Source organism: Helicoverpa armigera, chromosome 10 (assembly GCF_030705265.1).
Source record: "Helicoverpa armigera isolate CAAS_96S chromosome 10, ASM3070526v1, whole genome shotgun sequence".
NCBI classification, from domain to species: domain Eukaryota; kingdom Metazoa; phylum Arthropoda; class Insecta; order Lepidoptera; family Noctuidae; genus Helicoverpa; species Helicoverpa armigera.
This window is the reverse complement of record NC_087129.1, coordinates 880717-899403: the sequence shown is the minus strand read 5'-3', so window position 1 is coordinate 899403 and position 18687 is coordinate 880717. Positions and strand designations below refer to the sequence as shown.

At 35.5% G+C, this 18687-nt stretch overlaps 1 protein-coding gene across 1 annotated transcript; it reads right to left on the bottom strand.

Moving 5' to 3' along the window:
- Positions 1-10115: 10115 nt before the first annotated feature.
- Positions 10116-14412, bottom strand: LOC110375214 (uncharacterized). The gene is made up of 4 exons (XM_049840976.2): positions 14369-14412; positions 11242-11400; positions 10720-10869; positions 10116-10286 (listed from the first exon to the last, which is right to left on the bottom strand). The coding sequence occupies exons 2-4, from the start codon at positions 11257-11259 to the stop codon at positions 10140-10142; spliced, it is 315 nt and encodes a 104-aa protein (XP_049696933.1). The 5' UTR covers positions 11260-11400; positions 14369-14412; the 3' UTR covers positions 10116-10139.
- Positions 14413-18687: the final 4275 nt, after the last annotated feature.

The window sequence follows — 18687 nt, the reverse complement described above, 5'->3', positions numbered from 1 at the left end:
AGTAACTAACCTATAGAAGCTACGTTTATTTTTCGTTGAAAAAGTGACTATGTTTAGGATTAGGCACCTACATCCATATATTTTTCAGTAAGCACCAAAAGGATTTTCTTTTTATTTTAAGAAGGGTTTTCATGCAGTTTCTTGTTGTTTTATCTTCACGAGATCATGTTTTTAAGCCGAGTCACTAGTGTGACGTTTCGTAAGAGCCTTTTATTGGTGGAAAATTATCAGATTTTTTTAAGACTTTGGTATACCTACATAGAAGGTCCTGAACTTCTTGATGAATTCCCAACATTAGATTTATAGGCCGTGCTAACTCTTTCAAATAATCCTGCAACTCTTTCGATAGAAATTGAAATATTTAAGGTGCTTAAAAATGTAGACGGATATGTAGGTACAAACAGAGGAGAAGCTACGTATCAAAGTGGTCACAAATCAAAACCTTTTCAACAGCAGTCAGAAAAACTCCTAATCCATAACATAGCTAAATTCCAAAATTTTTAACAAAATTCACTTTTATCATCGACATTTTGTTCGCAAGAACGCAATAAACTAGAAGGCGTCCAGCCCCGCGCCCATAACTCTCAGGGAAGATAAAATATCCAATCTCAATAGAATCAGTCGTCCGTATCACCGCACCACTGCATAGTATTTATGTAAGTACCCTTTTGTATTATTGTATCGACGAGTATTTCGAAAATGTAGGTTTATGGGGTTTTTGAAAGGACAGGAGTATTAAGGTGAGGGTATCTTAAACCATGGCCGTGGGAAAGCAAAATTTGCTCGGGGAGCGCAGCTATGATAATAAAATTCAATTCTTCCGATGTACCTCCGCCGTAAAAACTCGTTGTGACAGAATGATCACCCATCCACGGACTGACCGCGCTGAGCTTTACTTAACCTCTAAAAAATTTACCTGTGTAGATGTCACGTATCTGTACTATATTAGCCAAATCAACAACCGCTTCTTTATCATCATCATCAGCTTTCTTATAGTCCCACTTCTGGACACAAGCCTCCTCTCACACACAGAAATGTTTAACTACTTCTTTATAATTCACTAGCTTCTGCCTAGCACTAGCTTCATCCCATGGGAAGCCTATAGCCTTCCTCGATAAATAGGCTATCTAACAGCAAAAGAATTGTTCAAATTGGACCAGTAGTTCCTGAGATTAGCGCGTTCAAACAAACAAACTCTTCAGCTTTATGATATTAGTATAGATTTTATTTCACAATAAGCTTCTGTTTCTCAATTGCTGACTAGATTGGCTGTAAATTGTCGTAACTGCACGAATCGTTTACGTACCTTTAGATACAGGTAACATAAAATTCTCCGCGTGTTATAAATGTGTGGGCCATCAATTTGGCCAGTTAGAACACTATCAAATACTTGGTTCTACCACAGAGCAGAAACTAGCAGAAGGTTAAGAAATATAGTCAAAATTATTTGTAGTTTAATAAATATCGTTCAAATTCTCACCATAAAATTGTAGTTGCATTCATTAAAAATCAGTAACAACGATAATAAAATGGCAGACTTATTCCAATATTAATTTTCACTTATATGATCAGATTTCCCGTTAATCAATGCTTATATGGTCCATCCGACTAACTAACATCTCAACACATAGGCATACATATGTAGGTACAAATATAGATTCCAAGTTATAAGCATAAGTTTCCGTCTAAGTTCCTGTTGGAATACACTCTCTCTAACTTCATGTTGAGTGGAAATTCTGAAGCTACCTACACATTGTCCCAGCACTGCAGCTCGAATATTCCCACAATCTTTTCAAACGCTACGCACACAAAGAGTTTATTGCAATGCGGTTCTGTGTTTGATCCGTTCACTATGCAAAGACAAATGCGGGTTATTGCAGTTATATTGCAACAGTACCTACCTGTACCTGGATACTGGTTCCTCCTTTCTTTACATTTCGGTAAAAAGCTTGTTTGTAATGTGTGATGCGGGCGCCGCAAAATGGTATACTGGTCTATCTATGTTCTTGTTTTTGCTATACCAAACATTGTTTGTGTATGCTTGTGGATCTAGATTTCTGTGGTCAATCTCACTACTGTTTTATGTAATGTTTGCAGCAATTCTAAAAAGCTTGAAGCAACAGTACAATACTAAAACATAGCCCAAAATAACTTCATCCTCACTTCAAAATAAAATTCTTTTTATCATCGTTTGGAGATTCAATCCTATCGTCATTATGACCGACGAGATTAAAAATTAACTCTACCTCTACATTGATATTGGAAAACTCAAGGCAGCATTGAACCTTTAAAACCATTTTAGAAAGGACATAAAGGAAACTAGAACTAAGGCGATTGGAAACAAAGGTCTGATGTCACGTCTACCTAAAAATAGCCCACAGACCAATAAACTAACCGTTTCAAAGATGAACCAAGGTTGCACAAACTACAAACCGTTCACAAAATCATCGGTTTGTTCCACTAGAGTAATCTAAGAAACCGCTGAACTAGTTATAATGAGTGGAATGTGCAAAATTGCACAGATTCGCCGCCGTAATCATAGCAACCAAGTCTTGCACAAACACTCTGGCTACAAGTTGCGTAGTTTCAAATTGCTACCTTCGCAAGTTCGTATGCATGTATCTACTACATCTACACCTATTGCGTTATAGAGTTGGTGTTATAGAAACAATGGTTCATCTCTTCAGGTAATGACAGCACAACAAACCTTATGATGTTCCAGAATGTATTTTTTGCCTAGCTCAAACTTTTCTGTCTACAACGCGTTGCCAGAGTTCCTCTCATTTTGCAATGTTAGTTAGGATATCAAAACAACGTCCCATTACTCTCAGGCCAAATAAAACCCAAATCATCAAAAAGTTTAAACACTATACTTTAAATGAACAAACATAACAGTGCGAGATAACCATGGCACAAGGATAGTTGTCGCCATAAACGACGATGTGTTACCCGACACATAATACAATGAGGCTTCCTTAAATGTAAAACGGTGGCACTCGGAGACTCGTTGAAACCCCTATAAAAATGTTACCCAGCCTTTCATTATATTCGGTACGCAATTTTTAACTTTCTTCAAACGAAAATTAACTTTAACTTCATCTATTTAAAGTAGAATTTTGCGTGTTGTGTATAAAATTTATTTTAGCCTAAATGTCCGATCTATTCCTAGTGGATAATCCCGTCCTGGTATTTACTTTGTTTGTTCCGTGTGTGTCCTGATTTCAACTGTTTTGAGTTTTATATAAGGTGGAAGTTTAAAACATATTATTTCGCTAATATTATGACACTGTGGCCTGTGGTGTGTGCGCAAACGGCTAAACAGATTTTAATAAAACTTGGATACTGTACCGCATATGAGAGTGTTTGACAATATTTGTATCTACGCTAACGCGCGAGACTAAATTAACCGCTGTCAATCAACAATTAATTTTCTAAGCATTTAAAATATCCTGTAGTTTCATAACACAATCTTAATATCTTGCCTTTATATGAAGAAAGAGGAGAGGGTAGTCGAGTAGTCTAGAGGGAGTTTATGCAGGCAGAGAACCGAGTAATTGCTCGCACTAATATTGTTAATAATGCACTATTGAAGGCGTGTACCTATATACTGATATATCACGCCTTTATTAGTAGAGAACACCTAGTTTGATTAGTTTCGTACAACGATTGAAGTTTCATGATTTGAAGATAGAGCGTGTTAAATGCAATATTTGATTTTGATATTTTATTGATAGGTAAATGTCTATTTATACTTATAAAGCTTGTCTTTTTCGTTTGAACGCGTTAATTTGCGGAACTACAGGTCGGACTTGAAAAGTTTTTTCGATTTTAGATACACTATGTCACGTGGAAGGATAAAGGGTTATTTTTATCCTGGTGACAGAAGTACTTTTATAGGATACGGTGTAAACACTGAGGGAAGCTAGTACTATTCTTCCCAGCAAAAACACAGGAAGTGGTGAAGGGTGGGCGTTTTGGGGGCTGTCTTGTGTTTTGACGTTACAAATATACTTTGTGTTTTAAGTTCAATCTTATATGGTAGTGCCCGAAAGATATACCCGAAATGACTATACCTCAGCCAAAAAAATCTATGCTGAAGATGAGGTCATAAATCAGTGCCTAACTTTTGATACTGGCAGTAAATATATAGATAGTATCTGAGTTTTGTTTTTCAGACCAAAAATACAGGTAAAAATATTGTTTAAATAACAATAGCGGTTACGATAGCGATCAAGTATTTATTTACAAAACTACGTATTGTTACCAGTACACGTGTTTCTTATCAATTAGTTATTATTTCAAATGTACTCACTAAACACGCAGTATGCGTAATTGATTTATTTTTAATGTTTTGCCAAACGCACTCAGATAAATACCCAATTGATGTTCAAGGGCCGTGTAATCATAATAATTTATTATTTTATAAATAAATTCATAAGTTTTTAGGGTTTATAAACATTGTCATTTCAAACAAGGTTTGCCATAAATGTTTTTGAAATGAATAATGTTAGACTATGTTTGTGTGTCTTCCTCATTTATTTCACATTGTCTCCTCATTATGTAAGTATTTATATTTAATTGGACAAAATATTTTATTACGTTCATTAATTTTCAATAATAAAAAATGTATTTAATTAAATCAGTCAATTTTCATCTAAGGCCAGCTCTCAGCCGACACCTATGGCTAAAAAATTTTTCAACTTTTTAGATACCTACATTCCTACATATTCTTTGGTTCTAATGTAAATAATTTTCCCTATTATTTTTGTAACCTTGTATAGGTAAGTGAAAATGGTTTATGTAATTAAAATATAATACGTTTCTGCTATTTTCAGTGCCTGAAAGTGATACCGGAACGAGTACAAATAGACTTTTACAACAAATCGTTTGTTGAAGAGACTCCTGTGTTTAACGTGAGACGCTACAGTCGCAAGGGCAGCTATGTCGTCAACTTGGAATTTGTCTCTAAGCTTGTCATTGATAATACGCAAACGGTAAGGGTCAATTCCCACTGAAAGAGCAGCGGCCGGCAGCGGCCGTAAGAGCACGGAAAATGTAAGAGCGCGGCGCGGTGCGGCGCCGCGCGGCGCCGCGCGGCCCGCCGCGCTCGCGCTCAATCCCTTGCAATTACGGCCGCTGCCGGCCGCTGCCGGCCGCTGCTCTTTCAGTGGGAATTGACCCTAAGGTGTTTCCTCAAAGACCGTCTTTCTACTTTGTTTATATTCTATTTAAAAAAGGTAGACTATTTTTATTCTGATTTATAAGCTGCATTTATGCCAATTAGTGTCTTCAAAACTGGCAAATCAATGTAAAGTTAAATGTTTTCTTAAGGCAGAAACGCACTTACTTACGTGTCATGTCGTGACGTGCCAGAAACATCGGTTTTATATATATTTACACGACATGACACACAAGTGTTGCCCCCTTAATCAGTGTCATTTTTGAAGTGTTCACTGTGCCTAGAGATGTCTTTGTATGCAAACATTTTGTAGCACTTGGTATCTTGTACAATCATGCAATTAAACATACTTACATATTCCACAGGTAGATGTGTTATTCTACGAGTACCTACATAATGAGTACAGGCGCTCTTTCCCCGAGTTGCACATGAAGCTATGTGACTTAATCAATAAAGACATTTATTTTGGACACATCATGAGAGATGCTGGGTTCAAAACGTGTCCCATACTACCGGTAAGATTCTTCTGTTGTTAACCTTAGTAATTTGGCGTGAAAACCGGACAGACATACATGGTGTAAGTAAGAAATATCCTAACTAATGTTAGACATTAATGGGATGAAGCTGTGCTAGTGCCAGTGTTTTACTTAGAGCATCTGCCTATCTGACGTCCTCTACCCATTTACCCGGGCAGCCTGACAGTCCTTAGACAGACTAGTTCTCAATTTTTTGGCCGGCGATAATAACTGCTAAAGATGTTCAAATGACCGCCCCTAAAAACTTGTCTAAACTCATCAAGACTTTTTAAAATGTTTTTTTTAATATGTTTTTTACACCTTTCAGGGTAAATACGCGATACACAACATAAGCTTTCACCACGACTTCCCTTACGTCTGGCCATTCGACAAGGGCATGGCTGAGATAAGTCTACAAAATCATCAAAACTCCGTAATGGTAGCAAAAGGCAAAGTTTACATAACATTTAAACAAGAAAAAAGCTAATTGATTTTGTAGTATGTCCTTTTTTTTGGGTAAATTAAATGTATGCAATGAGAAGGCTTGTTTAGTTCTTTAAAATCAAGCTAGTAAAAACAATTAAATCGTATAATATGTTCAATTTTATGTTACCAAATAGTATACTTAGTTATTATTCACCTCCACCAGGCATGATACTTGATACAGTTTTCTATTTATTTAAAATTGTCATTACGCGAATATAACTCAGAATAACAATACTCCTTTTCATGAAACTATGCTAGAAGTATATAAGTTATGTCATCATCACCATCATATTAGCCAATTGCCGTCCACAACTGAACTTAGGCCTAATAAGGCCTAAAAGTAATATACAAAAACATATTTCATATACGTGTAACTACATATGAATAGCCCAAAAACTGTAACCAACAACGAAATCAAAATTAATGTCAGAACTACCAGTTTGTAGAGTTTACGAAGTATCTTACACTCCCTCTCACGAGCCGCCGCTTATTTCCCTTGACAGCCATATTATTGCAACTTACCACCAATCTAAACTGGCCTTGCAAGCCTTACAGAAACTTCAAAAAAGTCCTACATATTTGTACATATAGGCAAATTGTGGGGGCTCATGTCTAATTGGTCAGATGATACGAGGGTCCGCAGTACCCGTGGGTAGTATTTCGCACCTGTAGCCACCGATATTATGTGACAAAATTTGTGTTACTTGATAGTGGTCGTGATGAGAAAACTGAATTGTTTTTGTAGTTGCCAAACTTTGATTGAATATGTTGGCGATGTGGTGGTCGCTTCTGTTTAATTTTTTAAGCTGTCTGCTTTTTAATTAATTAAATACAGTTTTTTAAAAACGATGATGATGTAATCTTTGAAGTCATCATCATCTGTCTAGCTTTTTCCCAAGTTTGTTGTAGTCGGCTTCCAGTCTTACTGGATGCAGCTGAGTGCCAGTGTTTTACAAGGAGCAACTATCTAACCTCCATAACCCAGATACCCGAACAACCCAATACCCGTAATAATAGGTAAGACTGGTTGTCAGACTTCCTGGTTTCTGAAGACCCGTAACGACTGCCAAAGATGTTCAAATGATAGCAACAGATTTAATCTTTGAGATTTCCAATATAACTAACAAACAATTTAACTATTTTAAATGTACGAGACAAAGTCCCAGGTTTTAGTGAACGCGAAAGCGAAGCTAGCACACTGAAGCCTTTTGAGATAACTTTAATGAAATGTAATATGACATCCTAACTAATATCAGGAAAATGTAATATTGCGCTGTGTCCCAGTTGGAATATAGATTTAAGATATAACATAATATTGAGTTGCGTTTTGTACTAACAATAAATAATAACGTTTTTCTTTGAGAACCTTCGAGAATCTATAAAACTATAAAGTAAAGAAAATATTTAAATTTCCTTAGACAACGGTATATTTTATGACCATCATCACTTTAATATGCTAGTAAACATATATGTAAAGTCGTCTCAGACAAACTTCCTTATGTGAATAGGTTGATATCACGTCATATCATTAACTCCCTATCTAATATTCAAACATATTGTCTATTTTAAATATGAAATAAGGATTGCATCTATGACTGTTGAACATGGGAATTAAATGCGCAGTTTACATTAGTTGGTTGCATACAATACTGCGTCATACAATCTCATAATATAATATTTACGTACTAATATGTATGTACTAATATGTGTGTAGATGTTTGAGAGTTAAGATGAAAGTATGTCTGTCTATTCGCAGGCAAATCCACGCTCAGATTTAAACTTTTAATTGCTGTACAAATAAATCGTTTCCGAAAGAAAATGATATTTCTCTCTGCATTCGTTTATTCTTCTAGGACTTCAAAACCGAGTAAAATCTTAGAAAACAGCCAGCGAGGTATACATTTCATAGTTTCTTCGAACAGTTCGGAATCAACTTCGAGTGCTCCAATTTAGAAATCTACCTTATTATCATAATTCGCATCGTTCTACTGCGATCTCAGGTACTACGACTGGACTTAAAAACCTTCACGGCAAAACTTTCAACCTTATTCCTTACCTCGTAAGGTTAAAATTTCTTCACAATCTCCAGAGAAATTCTAATTTGGAAGTGTATCACAGATCAGTATTACGTATAATTAGCATTGTATAATTAAGTCTCCCGGTACGTATTTAGAATTCAAGTGTCTCCTGTCTAAACGGTTAATTTCGACTTTGAAGTTTATATTGCTCCATTAGAAATTAGGAAACGGCGTACGTCAATGGCTTCCCACGTTGGGTGGCCACTTAATTATGAATAGTTTGCTTTTCAGGGTAGCTAGGGGACTCATCTATTTCTAGTATCTTGCTTAACTTATCATTGTACTTGTTAAACACGGTAGCCTTGGGCCTTAACTGTTATTTATAGGCTTTTGGTACATTGAGTAAGACCTAAAAGCCTGACAACTGATCTTGCATTAAGCTATCACGTTATCAAGTTACTTGCTAGCTGTGGGCAGACAGGTTCCCAGTTTTGAACTGACATTTAGCTGCCACTGATGTGTCTTGAAGCCAACTTTTACATACATGACTAACATTCCAAAAACAGTAATAGAAACACCGTATTACCTACGTCTCCTCTCACCTTTTAAAGAATATTCGTGAACCTTTCCAAATTCTAAAAATAAGTAGGATCTTATTGAAGATGAGTCAAGGCTTCATATAGGAAGTTCTCCACCGAACGACACAGACACAGTGTGTCACAGGCTTCTCAATAGCCTATTAAATCTCATACACACAACGTTAAGAAGTTGACACCGTGTTAACAGTTGGAAAGCTGAATCCGTGTCATGTTCGTGTCATCCCGCCCCCGCTTTGAGTCATCACAAGTCCGCACTTACGAAGTAGATAAACAGTGGTGTGATCTCACCAGACTTTATATGGAAACTCACCTTTTGATGTAAAAAAGGATAAACAATTAATGTGAGTTCAAAAACACTTGCAAGTTGCAAAAAAAGATGATACTGAAAAGGTATGACGACGAGGCGTTAATAAATCAGTCTCAACTCTATAGAGAAGTGGTGGCCTAACGGGTAAAGACCAACCTCTGAAGTATGAAAGTGGGTTCGATTCCAGGTCGAGCAAGTACCAACGCAGCTTTTCTAAGTTAGTACGTACTTTCTAAGTATATCTTGGACTCCAATGACCATATGTGGGCTTGTGCCCAGTAGTGGGGCGATAAAGAAGGCTGATGATGATGGAATATTGGTAATCTTTTATACACTACCGTACCAATTGAATGGCATATTAGCAAATAATTGATGTTCACTAATTAAATTATTTTTTTAGAAAATGACAAAACCAAAAGTTAGAAAAATCAGACATACTTAGAATGGCACAGAGCCTCCTTTTTTGCCTAGGCACTGTTATGTATTATTTATCAGTACTCATCTAATAAAGCTGTATCAATTACTTTTTGTATTTTGATAATACCTGTGTAATAATATGTAATTTTACAAATAAATTGAATACATGATTGTCATCGTAATCTCTGCCATTGTCATTGATACGGGCCCATTAATACGAATTGTGTAAGTATGTATGTTTATATGTGTGTAATTAAAGTTCATAACAATACTTGTATAAGCTACTGTACAGGATTATATGGTCCAAAGGTTTTTATATGATTAAATGTATTAGACTATATGACATGTGTACCTATGCAGAATGTATTATTGATTTTAAATAAGAAAATTAATCTAAATGATACGGAAAACACGTGGAACTCACATTTAGAAAGTTATTTATGACTATCGAGAAATAAAATTTCTTTCATTTATTTACTTTATTAATTACATTAAACCCCTCCTTACTAAAGCATTTAAAGTAATTACACAGGACAAACATTTCTATTGATTAAATTCATACAAAATTACAGATTAATTTCAGGTTGTATCAAATTACTGTTAAATATTTTTTACATTTTATTGCTTAAATTTTAAAAACAGTTTGCCCACTGCGATTCTAGATGTGTTAGTATGTTTGATGATGAATTCCGTCATCCCTCTCTCAAACGGCCACACCGAAGGTATTATGTGGTTGAACGTCATATTCGTAATAGCATGTTTGCCCTAAAAACAAAAATATTTTATGGTACATACATTGATTAAAAAAATACTCAAGGACTGTATTGGGATCGTCTCCAGTTTAACCAGATGAAGCTGATTTATATTGTTTTACATAAAGCGACTGCCTATCTAACCTCAACCTGTACAACCCGACGAAACCCATTAGTAAGACTGGCTTTCAGACTTTCTAGCTACTGCCAATTTTTGCAATGGTTCAAACCCGACATAGGTATTTAAAAAGAAAGTGGCTTTACTACATAGTATAAAACAAAGTCGCCTTGTCTGTCCTCATATCCCCATGTCCCGTTGTACGCTGTGATTGAAGAGGAAGGTTTATATGTATAATAGCATCCATTAAAAAGTGGGGAAATACTGTTATCCCGTGCGAAGCCGAGGCGGGTCGCTAGTTAGTTATATTTCAGAAAACAATTCTTACTGGAAGGATAGGACAGGAACTCAGACCAGCTTCCCTCATAGTTTTACCGACATAAGGGTCACTGCTGATCAGATCGCACAACTTGAAATGCATCTCCGGGAACGAGCGCCTGTACTCGTTGTGTAGGTACTCGTAGAATATTATGTCCATCTGTGGGACAAATCAATTTATAGACACGGTTCTCATATTCTTTGCAGAATGCAGAATAAGAGTCTTTTCACATTGGGAAAATAACGAGTGACATACGCTGAAATGTATGGGCGGTGTCGCGAGGGAAATCCACCAGTGTGAAAAGGCTGTAAGCTATCGGTCAATTAAGGCATACTAATAAAGAACCAGCATGCAGAGGCTCTGATAGTCACTTACCACTGTTTTACTCAAATGAATAACTAAGAAAATCAGGGAAATAGCTATATAGAACGCTAGACGAAAAGTTCGCGAAAATTGACTTTATAACTAAAAGTTTTTGATGAATCAATTATATTCCTTTAAATCTTACTTACTGTAGCTTAATAGTCTTACCGACACGGTATTGTCCATAACAGCCCTTGAAACGAAAACCAAATTGATGACATATTCTCCCTTTCGGCTGTAACGACGAACGTTAAACGTTGGATTGTCTTCAATGATGGAAGAATTGTAGAAAACTATTTCAGCACGCTCCGGTATTGCTTTCAGGCACTAAAAAGGGTATTATTTTCATTAAAAAAGTCCAGTTTTTAACCGACTTCCCAAAAAAGAGGAAGTTTTCAATTAGTCAGAATCTTTTACGCTATTTTTAGTATTGCTTTAGATGTAATATTTTTATGGTGCACGAAATAAGACAGTTTTTTAAATAACCTATGGGACTTATGTATTTTTTAGGATTTTACCTGAAAACTGTACATTAGATAGTAAATCAGCAACACACTCAAATAAATTGCAATGCAGTTCATAGCTAACAACTATAAAATAAGTGTCCAACAAATGTAATATCACATAGAAATATCGACAAAAATATTCAAAAAAGTTTATTTTATACATAGATTACAGAAATTATAGAATTCTATTCAATTGCTTACAGTTATGTGTTTAGGAAATGGATTCCATTATTATCAAAATTTTGAAAAATTACACCTAATGTATTTTGGTAAATAAAATGTATCCTTATTGTAAATCAGATGTATTATGAGTTAATGATCTGTAAGTCTTTTAATTTGATAATCCACTCTTATGCTATGTCTGATTTATAATTTTTTAGATATAAAAAATATATAACTATTTTCTGCAATGTTAAGCGTTGTTTGAATTTAGCCAAGATTATGGACATAACGGATCTTTAGACCATGATGCAAGATACAGCCTACATAACTAGGCAGACTAAATGCCAACACCTCAATATAAAACAGTAATTTTTATTTTCCACGTAGGTGCTAACATAAACATTTTAAACACGAGCCATACGTATAAAAATGCAGCCGAATTCGTACGTATCCCGATTTTATTAAGCACATGTCTGACATTATTTACAGAGGAGTCAGTGATCCCGGCCAACGGTATACGCCTCCGACTCTACAACGTATTTACCAAAAGCGTATTCATATTAGATTTCCGAGCTCCCAATGCCAGCCGGCCGTATCGAGAATGTCACCGATACATTCGATACTTTATTCGAGTGAGCTCGAGAACGCCCGCCGCGACACGGAAGAGTGTCAAATAAATACAGGTTGAAATATATGTCCTGTCGCGTTCTGTGATCCTAGTATATACGTGCCATTTAAACGATGAATTTTTGTTTGGTTTTCGTGTTGTTCGGCTATTTTTTCACGTGGAGTGCTGGTATGCTGTACCGACGGGACTCCGACAATGTTTTGAAACCTGGTGGGTACAGTTTTTAATTTTTGTTTCTGTAATTTCGTTGCGGAGGAATTTTCGTTAGAAGGATCTTGAATTTCCCACCTTCACCCCTGTTCCAAACTTCACTTGTTTTTAGCGCAAAGTGTTACGTGCAACTTAAATAATATTTAATGAACCTTTTATTTAATAACATACATTCCTCTACATAGATTTGTTTTAACAAAATTAAAAAAATATATTAATTACGTTTATTTTTATCCCGACCTAGTTATGCGCTGACCGAATGCTTCATTCAAATATTTTGCTTCTTAATTAAAAAATAACTGCATCATGTGTCTCTTTATTTTTTTACATTAATTACTTCAATAGTAGATAGGTACAACATAAAAATCTTTGAAATAATGCAGTTTTAAAATAATTTAATCCCAGGAAATGCAAAAACATAAACCTATGTGTAATTAATATTCCTGATTCTCTAAGAATGTATGATGAATATAAACATAAGTACCTTATAATCAACACATAAGTAAGTAGTATTACGATTAATCATGAATTAATTATTATAGATCTATGTGTGCAAAATACAGAAATCATACAATACATACATGCATATATGATTAAAACTACATACGTATAATATAGTAGGTCATATAGCCACAGAGTTGCGCATCTCTGACACACAGAAATATCATACCACTTTTTATTCACTTTCGTTACTTCATATCACTTTTACTGTACCATTAACCTAACTGATCTTATGTATTGCGCAGACTCATCTTTAATAACCAATCACGGAAGATGTTAATATTTGTATACAAATGATTAGATTATTCACCTTTTAAAGATATATGAGTTAGCAAATTCATGGCCAATTGTGTCGTTAATAAGATAATGGAACAGGTGGAATGAATTGTTATGATGATAATAGATCTATTTAAGTATTTCAAGTTTAGCATTTCGCATGTGTCCTGGGGAAACTACTCCCATTAGATAAATAAAACGTAGAACATGTCCATCTTTAAGGACCACCTGTTTCTGACCCAATTCTTTTACTCAATCTGTTCAGCTGTTTTAGCGAGATTGTGTGAATGACGAGCGTGACATACAGTTACTTATGCATTTATAATTTTATTAAAAAGAAACGATAATTGATTTACGATTAGGAGCATGATTGCCATAAGTGGATAAGAGATCTCAAACTATTTTAGTCATCACCGTTATTAAAACATCTCAGACACACTTAGAAAAACTTAACCTCACAATTACCAAGTTATCTTTCCATCCATCTTCCATCTTCCGAGCCTTTTTCCCAAACTATGTTGGGGTCGGCTTCCAGTCTAACCAGATTCAGCTGAGTACCAGTGCTTTACAAGAAGCGACTGCCTATCTGACCTCCTCAACCCAGTTACCCGGGCAACCCGATACCCCTTGGTTAGACTGGTGTCAGACTTACTGGCTTCTGACTACCCGTAACGACTGCCAAGGATGTTCAATGACAGCCGGGACCTACAGTTTAACGTGCCATCCGAAACACAGTCATTGGTGTCTAAGATATACTTAGAAAGTACATACAAACTTAGAAAAGTTGCATTGGTACTTGCCTCACCTGGGATCGAACCGGCGCCCTCATACTCGAGAGGTTGGTTCTTTGCCCACTAGGCCACCACGACTTTTCCACCAAGTTATCTTTCAATCAACCATTAACACATATCAATCAGACTAAACCTAAAGTATACCTTACATTAACTAAAGGTCACGACAAAATCATTTAAACCGTAATATGAGTGCGCGCGCGCAGGTTGCACCGAGTTACCTTGATCGGGTAGCGCGCATGCGCGGTGCGGGACTGGTGCACTTTCGAATAGTGTGGTCTCGTTGGCAGTGTTTTTATTTGTTCTAGGCGTTTTTAATTAGGTGTTATTATTTTTTTGATAACGGAAATATTGTAAGGATTTTTTTCAAATTTTTGCATAGCCCTGAAGCTTTCTATAAACGTATAAGTAGTGGAAAGTTTCATCAAAGTTCGATCAGTAGTTTTGGCATGAAAGAAATCCAAAATGTTTTTTTTTATATTAGTGTGATTATATTAAGGCTCCGTAGCCGCTTATATAAATAAATTTTATATGAATAATTTTAACAGTTTCGCATACTTTTTTGGGCAATAATGATATCCTTCGCCAACCATAAATACCCATATTTTAACAACTTCCTCTGTCTGTTCCGGTCTTTAATGATACTTATCAATATTTTAATATTGTTTCCTTGTTCGTATTCTTAGTTATTCTATATTCTTACATATTTTGCACAATATCGGCCTCCTCACGACTGACTTGACTTTGTCAATAAATCGATTTTATCGTCAACTGGCTTCCACCCGTGTCCCATGGGAACTACTTTCCTGACAGAGACAAAAAGTTGCCTATTATGTTATTCTGATATGCGAGTAAATATTACACATAGTACTGCCAAGTTTCATAAAAATCTATCCCGCAGTTTTTTCGTAAAAGTGTAACAAACATCCGTACATTCATCCATACATAGGTACGAGTATAATTATATGTAAGATCTACCAATGCAAAACCCATATTGCGCTAAACTGCACTAACAATATAATATCAGATTTTATTTTATTGACTTCTTACTAAGTAAGGGTCAATGGATTTTGCCCGAAACGGTAACCAGCCTTGCTTAATCCATACTGTATTTGCAAAGCACTTTAGCATTTAACGAAACTGTGCAACATTTGTTTATGTTCAAGGTTTTTTGCTATAGATTCCATGATGGAGACTGTAGAACAACTATTTAAAGTATAAAGGTTTTAAAAGATATTATGATCTATATCTGAGACTAGCTTCTGCCTGTGGTTTCATCCGTGTCACGTTTTTAGAGTAGTTCGTGCACCCGTTTAATGCGAGCACGTGCAGTTGTTTTTTTTTTGTTAAGTAATTAAACAAGAATCTACCGGTCATACTAAAAATGATTCACATTTAATCGTTTTAACTTTTTAATTTTCTTTCGTATTGAAAAAAAAAATTAGTATCATGAGGTCATAATCCATCCTTTTATGGACATTGCAAAACTCTTGCTCCTCCTTGTAACCTTTAATACTTGAGCAAAGGATAAGCATTGCCATCCAATGTGGCAAGGCAATGAATAATAATAAGGTTCTCGAAGATCATCCACACATATGGTATAATCCCCTATACTTATAAAAAACACTAATGTAAGTATGTTTGTTTTATTAATTTTACGGTACCAATAGCAAGCTTTCACAATATCCAAGGGGTAAAAAAACCGGTTTCGCGAAGAAGGCAGGAAAACCCCACGTCAACGAGGAATACCTAAAAGCTGGACCAAGCGGGATCCTGAAACTGTTAGAGACCATTCTAACATTCAATTTATTTTCATTCCTGAGTGTCAATTAAAATCTAAGTATATCTTAGACACCAATGACTGTGTTTCGGATGGCACGTTAAACTGTAGGTCCCGGCTGTCATTGAACATCCTTGGCAGTCGTTACGGGTAGTCAGAAGCCAGTAAGTCTGACACCAGTCTAACCAAGGGGTATTGGGTTGCCCGGGTAACTGGGTTGAGGAGGTCAGGCAGGGCAGTCGCTCCTTGTAAAGCACTGGTACTCAGCTACATCCGGTTAGACTGGAAGCCGACCCCAACATAGTTTGGGAAAAAGGCTCGGAGGATGATGAGGATGAGTGTCAATTAAAATACTCCTGATGACATAGGTAAAACCGCAAAAAAACTATTAGTCTTCAACATGAACAAGTGTATTACATAAGCACAATGCAGTAAGTGTGTATAACGGAGTAAGCGGTCGAGAAGTGAGCGGCCTTGCGCGCGCGCCGGGCCACGGTCAAGAGTTAAACTCGCGATAAATGTAACGATTTAGTTTAGTTAAAAGATAAAGATAAAAACGGTAAAAGGTTTTATTAAATTAATTGTAGAAAGCCTATAATTTGGTGATAAAGAGATTTTGTCTTCTAACCGTCATAGTTGCACAAAGCTTTGTGTAACTGACGGTAAGGGAGCCATATTTTTGGTATATAGCCCAGAAAAACCTACTCTGGTTTGAAACAGCACAATACACATATATTTTTTTTAAGTGTGCAGTAGTGTAGTACCTAGGTGCTCTTTCACGCAAAAGCAACTTAGTAGATTTTGATAGAACTCTGCTTTAATACAGCTTACATGCGACTTTTTATACGAATTATTCGTTTCATATCCACAACATTGGCGCGGATTAAGTTCCCCACACAGACCTGAAATAAAACTTACGTTCCCGTGTAAAATAATCCAAAAATATAATAAATGTGTGTTACTTACCGTTGCCGGGCACTTTGCCACAAAATATGGTAACCTTTATAAATTGCCAATGCGACCCTCTTTACAGCTAAAATGTGTGAATACCGTGTAATGCTTTTATTTCTGCACAGATTGCGAACAGCCACCGATTGGATGAAGATGATAAGGCTTAACTTAAGGCTTACATGTTTCTTAGAAAATTGTATGTAACGTGAAAATATTTTTTGCACCATCATTTTCACATAGTACTTATGGGCTATCCACTTTCTTACCTAGAAGTAGATAAGCTTTACATTTCTATAGGTGTATTATTACATAATCGTTAGTTTTTTTACATAGCGAATATGGGTCCTTCATAATATGCTTACACTTAGAAAAAGTATGAGATTAATTAGTGACAAATTACAATTACCATATTATCAAGAAATAATTTATTAGAGCCGTGATTGGCGGTCGTGTACCTACACTGCCTATCTATCAAAAAGATGACTACCATTAATAAATTGGTTTTCCTTATCTCAACTCTAAAATAATAAAGTCCTACAACCATGTTATCTGTTACCTTTAAAGTTTGTAGTAAAACGGGTCAGTAATGGCGGAGCCTCTCACTATTTTACGCGCTCTTTAAATCTGATACTTATGTTCTATAGCTTCGGAATAACGTGCTTACTGCCAACTGGCGGTTAAACTCTTTAAAATCAGGTATCGAATGGCTATGAAACTTTACTAGATTACACTAGATATTTATAGTAGTTCGTTTTATGTTGTATTGGATATTATCGCAGGTATTTTTAAGAATATTTATGGGAAGTAATTTTGGTGCCTACATTAAAATATATTTTTTTATACGGAGTATTACTTGCCGCATATTAATCAACGTCGAAAAGTTATTATTGATTACTGATTTGAATTTTGTTAATGGAATTTTTATTTTTTTATGTAAATATAGATTTAGTTTATTTTAAAATAAAATTTAGGGATTTAATTGAAAAATAAAATTCCCATTTTCCAATTTTGTTAATGTTGATACAACAAAGGTACCTATTTAAGGTTTGGCCATAGAAAGGTTGTGTTGTGGGTTCGATCCCCATCACCTGCAACTACTTTTGGGAACATTATCAAGTTATAGTATTGATAAATGATCAACTAAATTACGTTATATACCTATCATAAGCATGTTTTGCATATTATTTATTTTTTTTCGGATTTTAATTAAATTTTATTCAATTCAAAAAAACTCACGGGATTATAAGGTTCTGAATTAATCTAAATTCGAATGAACATGATCATACCAGAGGCGGCATTAGCTTAGACTACCCAAACTAATGCTGCCTTTGACAGCCTTTCTAGGAAATATCAATCTTATGAACTTCAAAATTAGAATAATTTCTTATCAAAAGAAACTGGACTTATGCCTTTCCTGAAATTTGCTTTCATCATCTATTTATCTCTGTCTTATCGAAACATCTATCCTTTTCATTTCGTGCGTGATGTCATTGACGAGTCATTTGTTTCATTAAACATTTGTTTTCTCTTTCTTACCTAATAACTCTATCCCTTTCATTTCGTGCATGACGTCATTGACGTGTCATTTGTTTCATTAAACATTTGTTTTCTCTTTCTTACCTAATAACTCTATCCCTTTCATTTCGTGCATGACGTCATTGACGTGTCATTTGTTTCATTAAACATTTGTTTTCTCTTTCTTACGCAATAACTCTATCCCTTTCATTTCGTGCGTGACGTCATTGGCGTGTGTTTTGTTTTAATTTCAACATTTGTTAACTCTTTCTTACGCAATAACTCTATCCCTTT

Bases quoted from the DNA above. Each gene is read 5' to 3' on its own strand.
- LOC110375214 (XM_049840976.2), bottom strand. The intron at 10,287-10,719 runs GTAAGAATTGTT...TTTTGTTTTTAG, and splicing joins GTTCCTGTCCTATCCTTCCA to GGCAAACATGCTATTACGAA.